Source organism: Trachurus trachurus (assembly GCF_905171665.1).
Source record: "Trachurus trachurus genome assembly, chromosome: 9".
In the NCBI taxonomy this organism is placed as follows: domain Eukaryota; kingdom Metazoa; phylum Chordata; class Actinopteri; order Carangiformes; family Carangidae; genus Trachurus; species Trachurus trachurus.
In genome coordinates, this window is record NC_139895.1 from 27,918,906 (window position 1) to 27,940,750 (window position 21,845).

Here is a 21,845-nt window from a genome sequence, read left to right on the forward strand (position 1 = left end):
GTCCCGTTTAAACCACAACCTTCATTCATAAAATCAGGTTTTAAAGTTTTACTTCTCAGTCAAAGAGAGATGATCAGTTTTGTTCCCTAAATTTCTATGAAAAATTGCAAACAAGTAAAACTGCAATGGGACAAACAAGGGAATAAAAAAAAAACATTTGCACAAGATTGAGGCCGGATTAAAGATTGACTATTTTCTATGCTTGCATGAAATATAGTCGAAAGGTAATATTAAAAACTTTGTTGTGACTGTATCAGTGCATTTTAGCGGCAGAGAGCGCTCAGGCCGTATGTGTGCGTGTGTGTGCGTGCGTGTGCGTGCGTGCGTGTGTGTGTGTGCAGGCTCCGGGCTGGAGGCTGAGCAGGAGAGAGTGGGAGGAGCGGAAAGTGCTCCAGTCCAATCCGGGCCGTCGGGTAAAGCCTCTCCTATGCGCTCTTCCCTCCCTCAGCCCGCAGAAAACAGTGAAACCCTCCCATAGAGGTGAGAGCGCAGATGTCATGAGAAAAGCGACCACACGACCAGAGCGCAAAGACCGACGCACCGTCCAACCTCAGCCCGCCTCCCTGCGCCCCGGTCTGGGATGCTTTTAGCGCAGAGACGCTTCCACTCAGGGCAGCCAGTGGACGTCGACGCAGATCATCTACACTCTCCGTTGTTGTTATTTTTAACCGAGGATCTTCCCCCAACCCCCCGCAACCCCCTCCCCATCTTTTAAGTGTTTATGTTTGTTTCTTCATGACTGCTGCTTTGGGAAGCGAGCCTCAGCACCAGCTCCAGCAACGCCAACACCATGCGAGGTAAGACCATCACACTGCTCCAAACACCGCCGCCACTTTTTACCCCAAGCTTCAACCCGCTTAACACACACACATGCACACACACACAGCATCGCAGGCTTTATCCAAGATTTGGCCTTGAAAGTTTATTCTGGGAGTTTTTATTTAGCTAAAAAGCGGTTTTGTCACTTTTTTCCCCCAGCAAAACTGAGGGACTGTGGTTGTGATTTGTCTGCAGCCTCATCAGCCACCTTAGGCATAAAACTTTATTTGGATCTGTCTGTATGAGTATGAGTGTGTGTTATGTGTGAGTGTGTATGTGTTTTGAGTCTAAGTGTGTGTTTGTGTGAGGGACAGGCCTGCAGTTTTTGCAAATTCATGCGTAAAGCCGCTGGAGTCTGTGACTGGAAATTAAAAGTGGCGCATGATATTTGATTAAAGCTTTAATCATTTGAGCTGCTCTCCACACCAGCGGAAATTACGGATAGGCTCCCACCAGATCCGATCAGATGATGTGCAGGAAAACAAACTTTCATTTGTCATTTTATGGTGATAAACTTTATTGAATATGTTTCAGGGATACGCTAATTTTCACGCGCTCCACTAACCCATTTCCATAACGCTCTGCACCGCGCCGGGTATGTTGAAATTCAACGTCAATGTCGTCCTGTGTGCGCGCACACACAAGCACACACATACATACATACATACACACACACACACACACACAGTCTAACACGCAGATAACACATTCATACATACACACAGGTTAACGCAGCTCTCTCCACTCTCACTGTGCCTCTCCTCCATGTTTGAATTTCCTTTAAATCAGAAAAAATTGGTTTAGCAGCTTTTTTTTGTTTCTGTTGATCAGTTGTTTAACATTAAATGTTTCAATATTTGACTTGATTATTATCAGCTATACGTTTGTTTTTATTTGTTTTTGGTCCTTTTTTGGATTTATCTTTATATTTTTCCGTGGCAGATTAATGTGCAATTATCGCTGGCGCAAAGTTGCAACACTCGTTCAACTGGATGATCGTGAACACTAAATTCTGAGTGGATCTGACATTTCAAACAATTAATGTCATGGACAAGTGGATGTGTTTGAATGAACCCGCGTCAAGTTGGAGAAGAAAGACAGGATTATTGTTGGAGAATTTCGATTCACATGCATGAAAGTCTAAACTTCATTTAAAATGAAAACAGCTCGCCGTTATAATCTGAGGAAAAATAATATCATAAACTAGAATACACCTCGAGTATTTCAAAATAAAACACACTGACAACATTTCCCACTGCTTATTGTAATTAGTTGTAGAGTTTTGTAGTAATTGTTCTAATATCAGAGGGTAAATCATTTTAAACATCTATCTATCTATCTATCTATCTATCTATCTATCTATCTATCTATCTATCTATCTATCTATCTATCTATCTATCTATCAATTACACTTATGTATTTTTTTGTTTTGTTTCAATGTAATATAAAGCTTTCTGCTACCAAAACTTCAGGCCATCAATCCTCAGGCAAGAAAAAGCATGAGAAGGCCAAACACCCCCCACCTCTCTCTCTCTCCTCTTATCCCATGGCAAACTCCTCTGTCATGCACCTTGTATTTTATCCACATTTTAATGGGCCTCGCGACCACTCTCGTGCATGGGAAGCTTTGGGGGGTATACGGAAAGCTCCTGCTTTCACTTTATAGCTGTGGTTGGCAGAAGAGGCCCCTGAAGCGTCTCTCTCACCCCTCTTTCTCCGTGTCTCTCTCTCTCTCTCGTTCTCCCTCTCTCCCTCTCTCTCCATCTTCCTCTCTCCCTCTGCACGCCCCAAAGGGTTTTGTCAGATAGAATTAAATCAGTGTGGGCCGTGCGGCCCCCACTCTCGACCTGTGTGTGTGTGTGGAGTCTCGGCTGCCCTTACACAGAAATGTGCTCACAACCACAAGGTTATAAAAAATAGAGGCCCCTCATGAGCTGTGGTAATTATCATTTAACAATAGCCACAACTCCTGAAGCCCTGACCGAAGATGATGTCACCCCATCACCCGGCCAGGAAAACACAGAGAAATAACAGATAAAATAATATCATCAGGGCCTTTTCTTCATGTCAGAAAATGGAGCATTGTGAGTTTCTCCCAACATGGCTCAGTGTTGTGTAGGATGTTGTAAACAGGATAATTATTGCACCATGATGATGCAGTGCTGTGAATCGTGTTCCTCTCAAAACCAGCAAAGAAGTTGCGTGATGAAATAACAACAGTAAAAGGAGCATTATATTTTTCCATTCAAAAGTTTTGGTGATAGCAAAGTTTTAGTTTCAGGACATAATATGAATTATAACAAAGTCTAAATGGATATATAAATAATATAACACGTGACTAAATTCTTGGAACCTGCTCTGATCTTAATTGTAGTCATAATTATCACAATTACATGTTATGTTGGAGAAATAAGCACAGGTTTCCAGAGCCAGTCAGCAACACCTACCTATAGGAAATGTTTCACTTACAGTCAGTGTGAGAACAGCACTGAGGTCTCTGCTAAAGCAACAACCACACTTAAATTTATACAAACTAACAAAACCACACTTAACTGACATTGTAGATGTGTATTTTGTGCCTCAATATTTTTCTATTTTCTGTGAACTTTACATTAGTCCCCATTAGTCTGTGTGTGGGAATGCTGTGTATTACTGGCAGAAGCCTGTAAGAGCATTTTACATCTCACAGATGCACCCGGGTCAAGCATGTCAAAGAGTTCAACAATGGAGGGAGCAGCAAAGGGAGGAGGGGCTCACAGCGCCATTTGATCTCCTCTGTTAGCGATATGTGTCAATCACATTCTCTCACACTCCTTCACCATGGGAAAAGATAGAGTGACAGAAACTGGGAGAGTGTAAGAGAGCAATAAACCAGAGAGGTGATGACGAGCGGCGTCAAAAGACGAGGACAGGGACCGCTAAGTGGCTGGAACATACAGCAGCATCATTACTCTTCAACATTATTACCTTGCAAGATGGCATGTGCACACATACAAACGAAGATAGCACTGACGCACGAGCGCACACACATACACATACACACACGCGAATGGCTGCAATACTATGCATGACGGCCCCATGCCAATAGAATTAGTCCTATCCAGCTTTGCTTTGGAGGCTTGTGTGAGCATTGATTTGGCCGATCCTAAAGCATCCCAGGATCAATTTTTAGTCACAGTCAACGGAAACAGTCTGTTTAGATAAATCTATTTCACATAACGTCAATGGGTTTCCTTTACTCTTAATGCTAAAAGTCTGTACCTTTTGGTAATTTGATCTCTTAGCAGCAGTTCTCAATATTTAGGCTAATTCTTGCTTTATTTCTTATTTGTTCTGCTGTTGTAATGTTTGTTCCTATATCTTTAGTTATAATATGTTGAAATGAGTGTTTTGAGATATTGATGACACTTTAATTTTAAGTTCCCTATTTAGCATTTATAGGCAAAAAGTAAATGAATGTATATGAGAAGTATATATAAATGAGAAATTACAAATGTTGACAAATAATGTAACTCCAAAGATGACTGAAATCATTGTTGAAGAGTTGTATGATGACTGAACTGCACTTAGCACTTAGTATTCAGAGCCTGTTTGGAAACTGCTGCTCCAACCTCAGTCAGAAACAGTAGGTAGTACTCACTGCTCTCTGTTTTCACCACTGCACTCAAAGTGGGCACCTGGCCTGAGTGAATCTCTCTGGTTTGCAGTGTTATCAGAGTATGTGTGGTCTGTTGTGGATCTCTGTGTTGTTGATTGTGTTGTTTATTGTGTGTTTGTGCTGACTAATGGTCCAGTGTTATGTAAGAAGAGAGGAGAGATTACCCCAAGCCCATGCAGGCCACACTGTTAATCCCTCAACACAGCCCTACTGACTGACTGAGGTACCACCAGAGCACTGTTGCAACGCAACACACACACGCACACACACACACACACACACACACACACACACACACACACACACACACACACACACACACATAGAGGCTCACATTCAGGACTGACTTCCCACTGTCTGTGCACCTGTCTTCAGACACCCACAGTCTACTCCTCACCTTAAGTGTCTGTTTGACCTTTTTTCAAGCCGTCTACTAAAAACATCCCACCATGCTGTGTGTGCATGTGTGTGTGTGCGCGCGTGAGGCCTGGATGGCACTTCTGTGGTCCCACTGAGCCTATCATAGCCTGTGTTTGTTTAGCATGTGCTCAGCGTGCACTCCATGTTGGTTTTATCTCTCCGCGGCTGTCTGAGGGAGTCTAGGCGAACAGTTTTTCTACCCTCTCTCTTTCCTCCTATTTCTCTAATCTTTACACACACAAAGCGTGGGCTATACGGCACGCTTCGGTTTGTGTCTTCACTTTATCTCAGCCGGGAGGGATTTTAGCCTGAACCACTCCTAAACTCTAAATCTGCCTTGAAGTCATAGAGTCCTCTGACAGCTCCCTCTGTTTTGTCAGTTTTACTCATCCATGAAGGCAGCATGTCTCAATGGAGGCACAATGATATTCAATATTCACATTTTCCTCCAATTTACACTCAAGTAAAAACTGAGGGAAGAGAGTGACTGCGCTTGTTAAACGCAGAAACCGATTAATGTATGAACAGAGAGACCAGAAATATCATTGGAGGGGTAGCTTTCATGAAAAATGTGCTCATATCAAGGGCAGGAATTCATTTTGCTGTCTTATAATCAATCTCATTTTATGGAAAACGCTTTAGAGGGTCACTGTCTGACAGCTGATAGTAAGACAGCATGTTCATCTGCACTTCTGAACTCTGGTTTCAGGGGTCATCGCCATGTAGAATTGAGAATCTGTGGAGTGAATGCATGTCAAATTAAAGTTGAAGCGGGAGATAAACAGAAAGTGAATGAACGACTGAGATAAGAAAAGAGAGAGCAAGTGAGGGAGAGACTTAGGAGTTACATAATAGTGCATGTGTGTGTGTGTGTGTGAATTTGCTTGAGCAAGAGAGAGTGAAAGAGTGAGGGATAACAGAATAGAGGGTGGATAAAACGCTGAATCTGTGTTTACTTGCACGTTGACGCAGACACACACACACACACAACCAGAAATAAACTATCCTGTCCTCACATCACACTTGCAAACCTTAGCAATGAATAACGACAGCACCCATAATAGTAGAATCCAAAGTCCACACTGGCAAACCAACCATTAGACTTTAGTTAACACTCAAAGCAGATTAGCTCATTTTCTGTAGGTGTATGTGTCACTGTAACATTCCAACGTTTGCTTCATACATAATCATATACAGTACATATACATTACAGTAAATGCTCTTTTGTAGGTTAAGAAAACTTTGTCTCAGGCTAAAAAATAAAACCTTGATTTATAAATATTTTTTATTAGAAAAAGAAAATGATTATGTGACAGTAGTTGAATTGTTGTTACTCTGACTACTGTCCTGTTTTTCTCCCCATAGTCACTAGAACAATGTAAGACTGATACTGTATTTTCTCTTTTACTGAATGTTACTAAATGTCTCTATTCTGTGAAGGTGTTCGGTTCTGGCAGGTGCATAGTACGCACTAACAACAATAAGCCTATAATATGACTTAGCCTAGTGCGGCATCTTTTCTTAATGACAAAGATTAGCCTGTTTTAGTGCTTGTAATCTCATTGAAGAGACTCTTATTAGGTCTATGTTTCTTTCTCTCCACTTCGCTCTCTCTCTCTCTCTCACTGTGTCCAAATCCTGAGTTACCCTCACTTAACCCATGAGTGTGCGCGCGCGCTCACTTGTGTGTGTGTCCTAAGCAGCGACTGTTGACGAGAAGTCTCCTGTCATTCACAAAGAGAATGCAATTATGAAACCAAGACTGTTGCTTCTGCTGCTTTTGTTCTCTCAACTCAGAATTAATGTTGATAACACATTCTGTTAAATCATCCCACAAGAGAAAGAGAAAAAGAGAGAGAGAGAGCAGGTGAAGAGCAAAGCAGGCCGGGTCGAGCCAAGCTGAGCTGTGTGATAGTCTTTGTGATCAATTTGCCTCTGTGAGAGATGCCCCTGGGGCCACTTTGGGGAGAACCTTGTTAGGCTGAGTTAAATTGTTGCCCGAGGCGAGCTATTAGCGGCCATCCCTGGGAGAGAGGACACACACATACAAATTCACACACGTGTGCTCACACGCTCGCTCAGACGAGCCGAAACACACACATGCATTCAAACCTTTTGAAAACGCACTCGAACTCAAATGGGAACTCATTCATTCATATGCTCGTGTTCACTCTCAAGGAGGCAGTTAGTCCCACTCAAAGAGACACGTACACCCACGACCAGAGGGGTGGCACATGGGTGAGCGGCAGTGACGCTGCAACGCTCTGCTCTGGAGAAGTGCTACAGAAAGAAACTTCCTTACAGGTGATACAACAGTGTAAAAATACCACTCTCCAGTGGCTGCACTGGCCACAGTGGTTAGCTTTGAAGATTTTTTCTTTTTTTCCTGCACGTTGAAGTGCTGTGCCATTTTTATTACAACTTAATTCATCGCTGACAAGCCAGCTTTGAAGAATTTGTTCATTTGACTGAAGTGCTGCAAAAGCTTAAATTCTGTTGCATGGTTGAAGATACAGCTGGTAGAAATGTAAAGTGCAGGTAGTTATTTGGCTCAAACATAAAAAAAATTTTTTTTTTTTAAACAGTTGTTATTGTTGGACATATGTAATGGATGAATAAATGTGCTCAAATTATTTTAACGTTGTAGGAGCCAATCTTAGCTATGTTATATAGTGCACTGCCTCCACCACTGCTCACATCTACACTTATACACACATCTGTATATGTCTATACAGCCTATACTGTATGTATAGATGCACACACAAACAACCGCAACATTTAATTAGAATTAAAGGGAAGCAGTTTCGATAGCGTTTCAAACAAGCTTTGACACACATGGTTTCCATCCTTCTCAGTGATTTAAATCTGTCAGCTATTCACTCTAAGTGCTGCTCTCTTCATTAATGCTTTAAAGTTCATTCAGCCTCACTCATGTTGATGTTCCTGTTTGCCGATTTTATCGGACTAACCACAGACCATCACAACAAAGGATGTGACTCCAGCGAATCTGAGGGCACATTTCTCTACACCTTATGTAAGAACTGAGAGTGATTTTCTGTCTGTCTCTCTGTGGATGTCCCTCTCTTTCTATTTCTCTCTCCACACTGGGAAAGCCACCTTTTCCTCTCCCTTCCCCCTCAAACACACACACACACACACTGTCATCTACAATTAGGCTCAAGAGAAACACCATAGGAGGCGGAGCGTGAGGTTAAGGGAGGATGAGGACATGGCCAACGCCAACAAAACATTATTTCCTCACTTAAGAGATTGAAACAGCAGGATCTATGTCAGTGTGTGTGTGTGTGTGTGTGTGTGTGTGTGTATGTGTGTGTGTGTAAATAATATATTCCTCTTTTGCATTGATTTATCTCATCCTAAACAAAACAAGAACACCACAACTGGCTCGGTGTTTTACAGCTCTGTGTGCACACATGCATGTCTGCTAACGTGACGGAGAAGGCGTGAGAGGAAAGGAAAAGAAATATATAAGAGACAGAGCTTAAAGCACTGTGTGTTTGTGTGTGTCTGTGTGTGCGTGCATGTCTGCTGCAGCAAGTACGCCTCAGTGTGTGTGCATTCTCATGGCTGCTCTCAGGACGGTAATGACCAGATGCAGACCTCTCACACTTGGACTCGTTGCTTCCACTCTGATGCACTCTCTCAGTCCTTAAGGAAAGGTCAAAGGGCGTCCGGGTCCTACAGGTCACCCAGGGGGCTGGAGTGTGAGCGCACGCCTGTGTGTGCGAGTGTGTACAGTGACCATGAGAGGCAGATCTGAAGGGGCAGATGGGCACACTGTGTGTGTGTGTGTGTGTGTGTGTGTGTATATATATATGTATGTGTTCAGGCAGGGGTTGGGTTTACCCTGTGGATTTTTTTCCCACGCCTCCCTCTCCTCTTATCCATCTGAGGACACATGCTGCACTGGGTGGGAGAGTGCGTGAGTATGTGTGTGTGTGTGTGTGTGTGTGTGTGTGTGTGTGTTGGGGGTGCGGTTGGGGGGTGGGGTGGGGGGAGGCAAGCAGAAATCATACAGTGTAGTCTGCTTTTTCAAAAGCAGTTTTCAGTAATGTATGCATTCAAGCATGTCTGAATGTGTGCCTCTGTCTGTCTGTCTGAATGTGTGTGTGTGTGTGTGTGTGTGTGTGTGTGTGTGTGTGTGTGTGTGTGTGTGTGTGTGTGTGTGTGTGTGTGTGTGTGTGTGTGTGTGTGTGTGTGTGTGTGTGTGTGTGTGTGTGTGTGTGTGAATCGATGCACTGGATGACAGCCAGTGGCCCCCTTCTGTTCCCTTTCTGTAGCGTCCAATCACGCCGCGGCACAATATTCTATGAGCAAACTGCAGCTGATCCCAGACCTGCTATCTGAGCAATTACCCAGAGTGCTTTGGGGCCGCATGGCAAGCTGGACAAGCTCATGCCCTATGACATACAGCATGGGGGGAGGGCAAGAGCGACTGTTTTTCTGACTGTTTGTACATTTGTGTGTGTGTGTGTGGGGGGGGGGGGGGGTCGATGACGTTACACTGATGGGAAAAACAGAGGTGGGGGGTAGTAGCATACTACATGCAGCAACAGTGTGACTGTCTATATTACAGAGTGGACAAAGACATGCTTGGCAGCGAGGGATGGGGCTGGGGGAGGGGAGATGGGCCTGCTGCATGGCATTATGATTATTACAGTAGCACACAGCCGAGCGGACTGGACAAACAAAGACAGAACCGGTACACCGTCGTGTCACCTTGTGTTAATGAGGATGCACTGAGTTTGTTAGTCGCTGTTCTGTTTATCAGTCAGCTCTGGCCTTGATGGTGGAGTCGAGGGATGGTCATCTCCAGTGTCAAGTTCACTGCTGCGCTGCTGGAGCTGTTTTTTTTTTTCAATTAACTGAGCAAACCTTTGCTCTATTGAATGTCATAAAATAGAAAATAAACATACACCTTATTTTCTCAAACTCCAGGGAGACTTTGGGAAATATCATGTAGGACAGCTGTATTATTTTGGTTAAATGTTCCAATGACATAAACCAGAGAGAAACAGGAAAGCCTAAACCAGGGGCACTTTTGCTTACTGTAAGTTACCCACTCATTTTTCTGTTGATCAGCCAATCAATTAATTAAATTATCATTTGTAGCATGTCTTTTTGTGTTTATAAGCTGTTACTAAAGCAACTGCTCTGACCGTGGTGCTGTCATCCAAAGAGCTCATGTTTAATATGAGCGTTCAACAAACTGAAATGAAGAGCAAATGTTCAAGTATCAAAAGTCAGCTAGATGTGTGGTCAATTTTTTTTTTAAACCATACTGCCTGTGTTTATTGAATTTAGTTGAATCCATAACCCATTCAAGTCCTGTTATAACCACTTGTGTTTGTTTAAAAAAAAGAAATTGTGGGAAAATGACATTGTTTTGGCACTAGGACTGAAAAACTTTTTTTCAATTAAATGCTGGGTGACCAGAGATGACATAGTATGTACATATATAAAGCCTTAATGAGAGAGCAGACAGTAGATAGAGGCAGTAAACAAAGAGAGAGGCTTTGCACTTTGAACTACACTGTCAATGTCTAAACCATAATGCTATTTAGGCTCCCAAAACAATGGAATTCATGATAAATACTGCACACTGGTTTATGTAAAGAAGATGCACAGTATGCAGGGCAGATAAAAGTGAATGAAATACATTTATTTTATTGTATTTTTTTTTTTTTTCAAAATCAGAGCAGATAGTCCACCACTCTTCAGAATATTCATATATATTTCAGACAGTAAAAAGCGACAGGAAAGAGAGAAAAGTGTGACAGCACACAGCACAAGTCCGTTTGAAACCATATGCAGTGGCAGTGTTTCATTGATTTTAATGGGACAGTATGATGTGAAAACATGACAGGAGACACAGGGGAGGTAACCCAAGCAGCACTGCTATACGCTATTCCCAGCTGTGTGTGTTCATCCACTCAGCGATCACGCCACCAAAAGTTTTCTCAGTGTTTTTCATCATCGGCGGAGGAAAAAGGAAAAAAACGCTTGTTCTTTTCTAAGCTCTATGAGAGACACGGAAGACAGAGTTACACTGAGATATGGAAATAGATCATGAAATACAGAAACTGAAATGATTTCCCAGTCACACAGCCACTTACAGCGTGTAGGAACACTCATAGAGGAATGAAAAAGTCAAACAGACTGAAGTGGAGTGGATGGCGAACAGTGATAGCATAATTCACAGTATAGAGACATCTAAGAGCAGCGTCGGAGTTGTTCAGATTTAACAAGGAGGGGAGGGGTGGGGGTGGGGTGGGAGGGATGGGGGGTAAAGTGCTGATCTCCTTCATTTTCCCAGAAGATATCTAGTTAACTGGGAAGAAGCTATGCATATTTTTAATGAAGTGGAGATACCACCCACACATTCATCCCCAACAAATCAACCCCTGGGACTGCAGTAGGAGTTGTGTTTGCATTTCTGAAGTGCCTTACATTTGGCAAAAGTTATGCCAGAAAGTGATTTTAACTGTTCCATTAACTGTGATACCACAGCATGAGCCTCTAGTGTATACCGCCGTTCTATTGTTAACACATGATACTGTGTATGCCTAAGTGTCTACTGTATGTGTGTGCTGCTTGTTGGATAAGTTTCTGTTGTCGACCCACACCGGAGGCTGAATAAATGAAACATGCATGTCCAGTCTGCCCCTTTTGAAGCACACATACACACACACACACACACACACACACACACACATAGAAACCAAACATGTATAGCAACACCTAGTGGCCTTCATTGGCCGGTACATTATCAGTATGGATCGGGAGAGCTGTGCTTTGTGTGCATATCTAGGTGCAGGCATGTGTGTATTTCTGGTGCTCTGTGTGTGAGCTACATACCGGTATGTGCCTCAGATAAAGTATTACTAAGATATTGGTGCTAGGCTCTGCTTTTTTTCTGCACTGCAATGTAGATAATTAGGACTCTATTTAGAGAGAGGGCCAGCCCAGGAAATACACAGGAGATCCTCACTTCATTAAAAATCAATTATCATAACACACGTGCCAGTGCAATACAAACCTCATGGCCACAATCAGCTACACACACATGCACGTGTGCAAACTCTCAGTAGTGTAGTGCACACTAAAACGACTATCTGTGCCTTTATGAAATCCACCTCCAGTTAGTTCTCTCTATCACTTTCTCTCTCAAGAGATTGCGCAGGCCTGATCCTCCTCTTAGCTGAGGAATCGCCAGCGTTGCAGTCCCGCTCTTACATAATAACCTCAGGATAACACTCGCACTCTCACTGGCCGAGGATGCTGTCAGTCACTCTGATCGGAGCGGGTCAACTCAGGTTAGAAAGAAGTCCCACTCTCCTCTGTGAAAGACCTAGGAGCAAAGTAATTGCTACAAAAAAACAACAACAAAACAAACAAAATGAGTGGCTTTCTTCCGCTAAGGTTTTGTTCGGAAATGGCTGCCTGTCAGAGAGACGTTAGGGGAATCGCTGCATTAGACTCCTTTCTGTGAAGTTGTACCCTTTTTCTACTACAACTTTGAAGCTGTGAGTTTGCTTCTCTAAACTAAAACCATGGAATCAAATACCCAAAATGCATTATCATCCATCCAAACTTTGAAAACAATGAGAACAGAGCCTCCTCTGAACAGCCAACATTTAACACTTCTTAATTCTGCTACACGTATAATCCACCATTGCGGCTAAAGTGTAAGAAGGCGGCAGGCTTCTATTGTTGACTGGATGTGAAAGTGGGAGTCCTTTGGTAAACAATTCACAAAGCCTCCGCTGCTGAGAGAGGGCGACAGGACGAACAGTGAGTTGGCTGCACACAGCGATGACATCACTTCCTTTAAGACTGTGACAGCTTAGCACATCATCGCTGTGACAGCCAGACGAGTGCAGGGAGTGGGTGGTCACCCTGGCAACAGCGATGCTGTCATGACCGTCTCCCTATATCCTACCTGACAGTCCCCGCTGGCAGTAAGCACAACACACTCTCAACAATGCACACACCCACACTCAAACGCACATTCACAAACACTTTGTCGAACACACGCAGACACGTACGCATACTTTACATTTCTCTGTGTCTTTCTTATAAGTGAATCACTCACTCAAACCCTCTCGGAAACACACACTAAAACAATGCACATGCCCACATGCCCATACTCCTTTGGGCATAATTATGTGATACAAAGAGGAGCACTATCTCCCATGGGGTACAAAGAAATGCACTGAAGATATACTGTAATCACTGGAGAGAAACAGTAAACACACAGCCCTCTGGGGTAGGGAAATGTAAAGGGATTTCTCTAAAAATCTACAGAAATAATACATGTGGATATACACAGTCTCATACATTGCGATGTACGATAACGACAGTATGTCCACATTGCAGCAGTAGCAGGTGTGGGCTGAACACATTCAGCTAAACCCACAGAGACTCTCTAGCTTCATGCTCGAAACTTAAATCAGAGTTTGTCGAGAAGTTTGTGATAAGCTTCCGCAACAGGAGAAAGTAAAGAGGCGACTGCGAAAAGCTGCAAATGAAGGCGATATGACATCGACTGGCGTGGTGGTGTTGTCCTGTCGTCTATTTGGTCTGATGATGATAACATCCATGTCCCAAGTGCAACTGACCTGTTTTTAACCGACTATAAATAGCGTGTTGCAGGCCATGTTCACTGACAGCTCAGTGTATGTGTAGTCTGTGTGTCGTCCCAGTCCAGTGCTCCGCTCTGACCCAGTTTGGAACCAGTTGGCCGGGAATTGGTGGAAATGGGTCACGTCTTGAGCCACACCAGATCGCCCAGCATGAGCCGCGCTACCTTGAGCACACACAGTCAAAGAGCGTGTCGTTCCATCTGCAGGTCATTCGCTCACAGGCAGGCTGCTGCGGCAGGAATAAGGATACAGTGATTTGTTTTTTATATACCAATTTGGGATGAATAAGAGCGCTAAGCCCAACTATAAAGATAACTACCACAATACATACAGAAAGACGGTGCGTAGTTCAGGGCGTCAGTTTTTAGTTAGTAGACATTTACGTGAACTAATGGCCACTAGGGGGCAGATGAATGAAATTAAAGAATTAATGAATGAAGGGGTAACTAAATGAATGACTGTATCAGCTTTGTGGACCTATAAGGTTCTTCGCTCTTGTCGCTTCACCATCATTATATCTGTAAAGTGTGTATAGGTTCGTGTAAGGAGAACACAGCACATATACATATAGTAGAGATGTATTCCATATGAATCGATATCTGTGTTTATTATAGCAGGTATGTGATCACACACTGTGAGACAGTCCAACTCCCTGAGGTGCGGACTATAGCGTGTATAGACAGCAGTCACTGTCTACAGTCAATGTCTACGCCTGCTCAGCTGCTTGGACAGACAGAACTATCTCCATTGATCCGCATATAGGATTATCCAATTATATATACTGCACACTCATTCCTCCACAGATATTTAATATACCCACACGTGCATATTACATATACACACATGTGTCTTGCATGGACACAAGACGCACTCATAAACGCATATGGTAACACAAACACAGAAGACACAATGCCATCTGTAAATTCACACCTCCAAAAGCATTAATTCCAGTCACACAATGTAAATTTTATATTGTTCTTAAGGGGGATAAATTAGGAAAAAGCTATGCATATTTGCAGTATAAAACTGACAAAGCCGCGTCTTCTGTTCTGCTTGTTGACCGTTTGGGAACTTCTAGTGAAGTTCATAAAACTTGAAAAGTATTTCCTGCAGCTGGGACTATATGCAAGGTGATTACATGTGAATGGCTATTTCAGCTGTGGTTAAGCCAGTGCTCAGCAGAGGAGGGAACCAGCTCGTCGGGAAATAATTTAGGATTAGATGGGCTGTCTAATCTCTTTATAGAGGGTGTGCCATCTCAGCAGACATACCTGCCTACCTCTACATCCATCTCATATCACTTAACAGGAACAGCGGCTTTCCCTTTCCATATATTATGGATAATAAGTTGAAAGACACTACTGAGAGGTGCTTCGGTGTGTTACACTGAAAGACTTGCTGTTCTGTGCCTTTGGTTGAGCTGTACATGGAGCTACCTTTACACAGTGAGTAAAATTTTGACAGCAATGGCAAGTAGTTCATTAGTACATTTGTAGATTAAGTAAAAGCTTCTGAAACTGTGTGAGAATCAGACCTGAAGAGCGAGAGAGGTCCTTCAGCCTGTTTTCTCATTATGGGCAACCTTTCTAACCTGCAGGGGTCTTCAAGCCTAACACAAAGAACAGTTGTGTGCATGTACGGTGTGAATGTATGATGCCTCAGTCAATAGAAAAAGTACTACAAGGACATACATAGAAAGTCCAGATGTCACTGTGCCCTTGTGAAATTGTGCACACGTACACACACATCTCAGTCAAGTCCCACAGCCACCCAGGTTATGTGCTGTTCAAACCTCAAAGTGGACCATTACTGTACAAGTAGGACTGAATTAGACCTGAAACGAAAGTTTATTCTTTGTCCAAAATTAGATTTTTAACACATGTCTTTTCTCCTCTCTCTCTCTTTGCCTGCAGCCCAAATAGAAGTTATACCATGCAAAATCTGCGGAGACAAATCATCAGGTATCCACTACGGAGTCATTACGTGTGAAGGATGTAAGGTGAGACATGATGCATTGTTTCGACAGAGTCTGTTTCCTCTTAAAATCTGCACTCTTGCAATTTATGTATTACAGTATGTGTGTATGGGTACCTGGAAGTCTGTATTCATGCGTTTTGTTGATATGCAACCAGGGTTTCTTCAGACGGAGTCAGCAGAACAATGCAGCCTACTCCTGCCCCCGCCAGAGGAACTGCCTCATCGACAGAACAAACCGCAATCGCTGTCAACACTGCCGTCTGCAGAAATGTCTCGCACTAGGAATGTCCAGAGATGGTGAGGCACAGTGTATCTATATTGAAATCTATAGAAAGAAATTAGTGATTAGTGTAACAGCATGCACAACCAGTGCACATTTACATCTAATTTGTACTGTTTTCCGCCAATTATTCTATTTCACCTAAAGGAGCTGAAAGGTTGCAGCAGGTTTTTCTCAAATTTTCTGTCTTTACATCATTTTCTCCACCTACAGCGGTAAAGTTTGGCCGCATGTCCAAGAAGCAACGTGACAGCCTGTATGCAGAGGTGCAGAAGCACCAGGCGCGACTGCAGGAGCAGCGGCAGCAGCAGACAGGAGAGGCAGAAGCTCTTGCGCGCGTTTACTCATCCAGCCTAACCAACGGACTGTCCACTCTTAACCATGAGATTGGCGGCACCTATGCCAATGGTCATGTCATTGAGCTGCCCAAAGGTGGTCATGGTAATGGAGGCGTTGTCCCGGGGGGCTACTATGGGATGGATTCCACCCAGCCGTCTCCAGACCAGTCAGGTTTGGACATGTCGGGTATGAAGCACATTAAGCAGGAGCCGGTGTACGACCTGACGCCCGTACCCAACCTCTTCAGCTACGGAGGCTACCAGGACAGCCAGCTGGGACCCAATAACGTCAGCATGGGAGAGCTGGGTAAAGACTATATGATATTTGGCTTGGTTTATGAAACAGACACAGGAGAATGATTCACCATCTAAAAACTACATGAATTATCCGTATGGAAAACGAATGGTTACCCACAAAGTAGTCCTGGTAGAAAGCGTGAGTCAGAGTGCTAATCTGAGTGCAGAACAGGAGATCAGACAGGCTTACAGAGATAGCTGACAAGGTGTCATATTACTGTATGTACAGCTCAGGCAATTTGCGCATGTTGAGAATTAGTTAAATTTAATCACTTAACACAAATCCAAGGGAATGTTAAATTAAGCTGTAAAGGGTAGAAATGAAAGAAAATCTATTTTCAACAGATCACAGCATCCTCAGTATAACGGGCAGAATACTTGCTTCCGTTACCCATACATACACCATACACTGCTGTAGCAAAAGTATAACTTAACTAAAAAGTGAATTGACATTCTGTAATGAAAAGATTGAGTGAATATAAATCTTGTCTTCCAGACCGCATTGCTCAGAATATCATCAAGTCCCACTTGGAGACATGTCAGTACACAACGGAGGAGCTGCAGCAGCTTGCCTGGCAGACACACTCCTATGAAGAGGTCAAGATGTACCAGAGCAAGGTGAGACTTCATGTCACGACACCGCTCTCATGCACAGAATGTGACTTTTACAATGTCACGTATGTATCTTTGCTGATTTTGTTATTCTAGTTTAGTTTTCAGCTACACCTGCAAGTTCAGAGGTCTTGTTGCATTCTTAGATATGTTGTCAGTGCATTTAATGCCTTTTATGGACTTTGAAACAATTTTTCATCAGGAGCTTTTCCAAGTACTGAATATATAACTCTCAACTGGATGTTTTTGTTTTCTAGCCCCGGGACGTGCTGTGGCAGCAGTGTGCCATCCAGATCACCCATGCAATCCAGTACGTGGTGGAGTTCGCCAAGCGCATCTCAGGGTTCATGGAACTGTGCCAGAATGACCAGATCCTCCTGCTTAAGTCAGGTGAGACAACTAGACTGGTAATGTTGGGCCAGGCCCATCTCTTGACTGATCAGATAATGTTACTCATTGGGCCTTTCCAATTATTTTGCCCTTTGGTCCGTCTATCACTGTCAGGCTCTAACGGTGTTTCTGTCTCCAGGTTGTTTGGAGGTAGTCTTGGTGCGGATGTGCAGAGCATTCAACCCTCTCAACAACACTGTGCTCTTTGAGGGGAAGTACGGAGGCATGCAGATGTTCAAAGCTCTAGGTAAGGCATCACCACCTAGGTGTTTCATCTTGGTATAAATAGAGGAAAAGGCCAATTGGAACTGAAAGAAAAAAGTAAAATACAAAAAAATGAAATCAAAAGAATCCTCTACCTGTGAGGTATTTTTGCTCATCAGCTCTCATCAAAGTGTAATTTAAATCTCTCTTTTTGTCTCTCCCTCTCTGTCCTCTTCTTGATTTCCCATCCAGGTTGTGATGACTTAGTGAGTGCAGTGTTTGACTTTGCCAAGAGTTTGTGTTCACTGCAACTGACAGAGGAGGAGATCGCTCTCTTCTCAGCAGCTGTACTAATTTCCACAGGTCAGTGAGCATTTACTAAATTCATTGTAATAATAAAGGAAGCTATCTGCGGCGACTTATAAAAAAGAATATCTTTCTACACAGATCGGCCATGGCTGATGGAGCCTCGAAAAGTCCAGAAACTCCAGGAGAAGATCTACTTTGCTTTGCAGCACATTATGCAGAAGAACCACATGGACGAGGATGCACTGGCTAAGGTAAGTCAAGCCTTTGTAGTGACATAAGTTGTACTGAGATAGTCAGACATATCAAACATAGACGGCGGCTCAAACCTTGTCTACCCCTGTAGCTTATCAGTTTAAATTTCCTCGTCCTTGACTGTGTCTCCTTTTCGTCTGGCAGCTGATCAGCCGAATCCCAACACTGTCAGCCCTGTGCACTCTCCACACCGAGGAGCTTCAGGCCTTCCAGCAGCTCCACCCAGAAACAGTCAACGTCCTCTTCCCTCCGCTCTACAAAGAACTCTTCAATCCCGACCCCAACTCTGCCATGGCCATGCCCAAGTGACTGCCTGTGGCTCAAATGCAACAAACGGTGCCAGCGCAGGACCAAGAAAATAAGACCACAGCCACGTCTGACGAGACAGCAGTGTTGACTATGTCATCATTGCGGCAACCACATACTCCTGAGCTCCCCCAGCCTCATTTCAGCCTGGGGGATGAGGAATCATCTGCCAGAAACTTACAGTTACCGCCAACAATACTAGGAATGTCCAGCACTTATCCCATCCTGTTCACCGATACAGTCTGAAGAATGTATATATAAATGAAACGCACCCCCAAGCCACAACCTGAGGGGGCTTCCTCCTGTCTCCTGAACTGAACTGACTGACCAGAAATGTACAGACTTTAAAACATCTAGGAACAATTTTAAGCTGTCAATCTTTAAGAAAAAAAATGGGTAAGTTAATTTGTTTTAACTTTGAAAAAAAATCTTTTTTCTTTTTTTTTGTATTTGTTTTGTTTTTATTTTCACATGAAGACATTGTGAAGAAGCTGAAAAAGGTGGATGGGGGAGGGAACCGTGGATTTAGAGAAGCTATTGTAGATATTCTCCTAGTGCAGAGCGGATTCCAGTATTATTCTTGTTCTGTTAAAATAAGTTAGTCCTAATTTAAATATACAGCAGCCCACTGAGGCTGTCTATACCTTGTCTATGTGTTTTTATTTTATTTGATAGTTTCTTGTGTACAGAATTTGTAAAGTTGAGACTGTAAAAGACTATTGGGTAAAAACCGGGAGCTGATTCGGGTTTGTTGATAAACAGAAGCCTTGTCTGGATTTTGTTCATATGTAAAGAAGGTACCGCAGCCTTCTGATGAGAACTTATAGAAATGTAAAGAGAGCATATGAAGGATTTAAAAAGAAAATAATGGGTACTACTACTTTTCAAGGTGAATATATATATACATAAATATTCTATTTTGCAAGAAAAAGAATCTGGCAGATTTGCCATCCTATCAATCATTTTTTTCTCGCTGCAATAATTCCGTCCAATAAAAACTGGACTGCTTTCGAACAATCAACCAGAAACAACCAATCAGAAACTAGGACCTCACAATGAACCCCACCTCTTCCCCAAGTCCCCTAAACCTTTCCCTCATTTCTTTTGTACCAGGGCCTTGACATGAGATTTCGGCAGACAGAAGTGTATAGAAATTCTACCAAGAAGAAAAAAGATTAAATCAAGACAAACTATCAAACTCACGACTTCCCAATTTTTAAAGTGTGTGTAAGCACTGTGTGCCCTCATCCCTCCAATTACTATTTGCACAATCCAGTCCATGGCTGTCAATCACTCCGGGCTGAGAATATGAAGGACCCTTTTCTCTAAAGAGCAATAACTTTCACACTGCCTTTCTGATGTTACTCCTCTCCTTTCCCTTCCTTTCCTTTCCTACTCTTCAGCTGTTCAGAACAGGGTAGCAGTTTTAACTGGAATGCACTATATTTGACACTTCATCATTAATTATGTCTAACAATCATCTCTATGGATGGTACTCATTCCACCACAGACTCTGAAGTGATCACAATATGATCCAGAGTTAGGACAAACGACAGAGCACTGACTGAAAGATGTGGAAAAAATGCTGCAACATTGCATCAATGATTGATTACAGAAAGCTGTGATAGACAATCACTTTTTGCTTTTTTTTTAGTCATTCCATAAATATTAGCACTTACAGACGCTTCATTAATGTTATGTTTGTTTACATTTGGCCACTGTGTAAAATCACACTGGTTGTGTAATCACGGTGTTGTTGTCATCTGGCAGTTAATCACTACATTTCGTGGTGAAGGAACAATTTGAACAACACATTGAAGAGGTTTGTGCAGTACTGCGTTCAGCCACTAGATGCTTTGTATGCACTGGTTTGATAAAGAGGTCTGTAATGAACTCTGACATGTACGAAGTTTGTTATTAGCACAAACATATTCTGCTGTCTGTAAATTTACAGTTTGTTACTTAAATACTTGTTTGATAAATTGGCACTTAAACCTCATCTTTACCTACTAAAAGTTCAATTAGTGGACTAGATTGGAGTAGATATTCATTGCACAGTGGCCAAATGTCTACATTTTTATATGCATGGACACAGTCACAGCAGTTTTGCATTCAGCTAAAACATTTGAACGTTTTGGCACTTCCCTACAGTACTAGTACATGCTTTCTCCACATGTCGACAGCATGAGGAACAAGCATTAACGTTGGACATTAGCGATCTGCTTGCATTCATCTGATCCATGCTGTGTCGGTGATCCATTCGCAGCAATTTCCTTCCTTCAACCCCCCCTGACCTGACCCCAGATCAGAGGCCAGTGACTCTATAAGACAATCACTTGCTCATAAAGGCTCGATGCACTACGCAGCATCTCTCAGGGAGCAGCTCTTTTTCTGTTCGCATTAAAAGAGGGTTTAATATTTTTGCAAATTTACAAACATTTAATTATGAAAGAATAACTTTTTAGGGTAAAAAAAAAAAAAAAAAGGCATACTGTATGCCGTCGTCGACGTATGCCTGCAATTGCATCTGCCCAGACAAGGCTTTGATAAGTGTGTGTCTGTGTGTATGTGTGTATAGAGCATGAATTCACTGTCCAACTCTCTTTAGAGCCCAGACTATATGACAAGCATTGTTACGTAGCACAAGAAAAAAAAACATATACATATACTATATCTATCTATATAAACACTGTATGTCAGTGTGCTTTTGTCACCACTGTACACTCATGTTTACTGCTTATTTTGCTGCTTTCGGGACAGTGAGGGAAGTCCACTAGTAAGCTGTGAATCAAGCGCCATCACAACACCCCTGGGACAGTGAATTCCAACTCTGAATATGACGTTTTTGTGTGTGATGTTTTTATTTCCCTTGTTAGACTGTGAATCAGAGGGGTGGGATGGGGTTGTGAAAGGGGATGTGCTGGCAAGAACGAGTGGCAACGCAACACTGTAAGTAAGATACTGTAGCAATAAGAACTGGAGGCATTTACTACTGTCATGTTTGCATTGTAAGATTATTTTTTATTTTATTACTATTTACTATTATTATTGTTCTTATTATGACTACTATTCTTCTATTACTATTAGCCTATTGTTGTTCTGTTCTATTTGCATGACGTTTCATTGCAATGAAACATTTGGGGCTTATTTGTGTTTTCTCTTCTCATGATATTGTGGGTTTCGAGGGAGGGGCTATTGGCAGGGTGGGCGATGGGTTTCAGGGCAAATGCTACGTCAACTCAATCAAGTTCAAAGCAATTTTTTTTCACAAGCTGAAGGAATTTTTGAATAAAATGCTCTTATTTATACACAACCAA

At 42.7% G+C, this 21,845-nt stretch overlaps 1 protein-coding gene across 1 annotated transcript; it reads left to right on the plus strand.

The window, feature by feature from the left end:
• Positions 1-469: 469 nt before the first annotated feature.
• On the plus strand, positions 470-21,430 carry rorb (RAR-related orphan receptor B). Its single transcript, XM_083978901.1, has 10 exons — positions 470-797; positions 15,477-15,562; positions 15,696-15,837; positions 16,034-16,465; positions 16,952-17,073; positions 17,325-17,457; positions 17,597-17,704; positions 17,914-18,024; positions 18,109-18,221; positions 18,367-21,430. The coding sequence occupies exons 1-10, from the start codon at positions 791-793 to the stop codon at positions 18,529-18,531; spliced, it is 1,419 nt and encodes a 472-aa protein (XP_083835027.1). The 5' UTR covers positions 470-790; the 3' UTR covers positions 18,532-21,430.
• Positions 21,431-21,845: the final 415 nt, after the last annotated feature.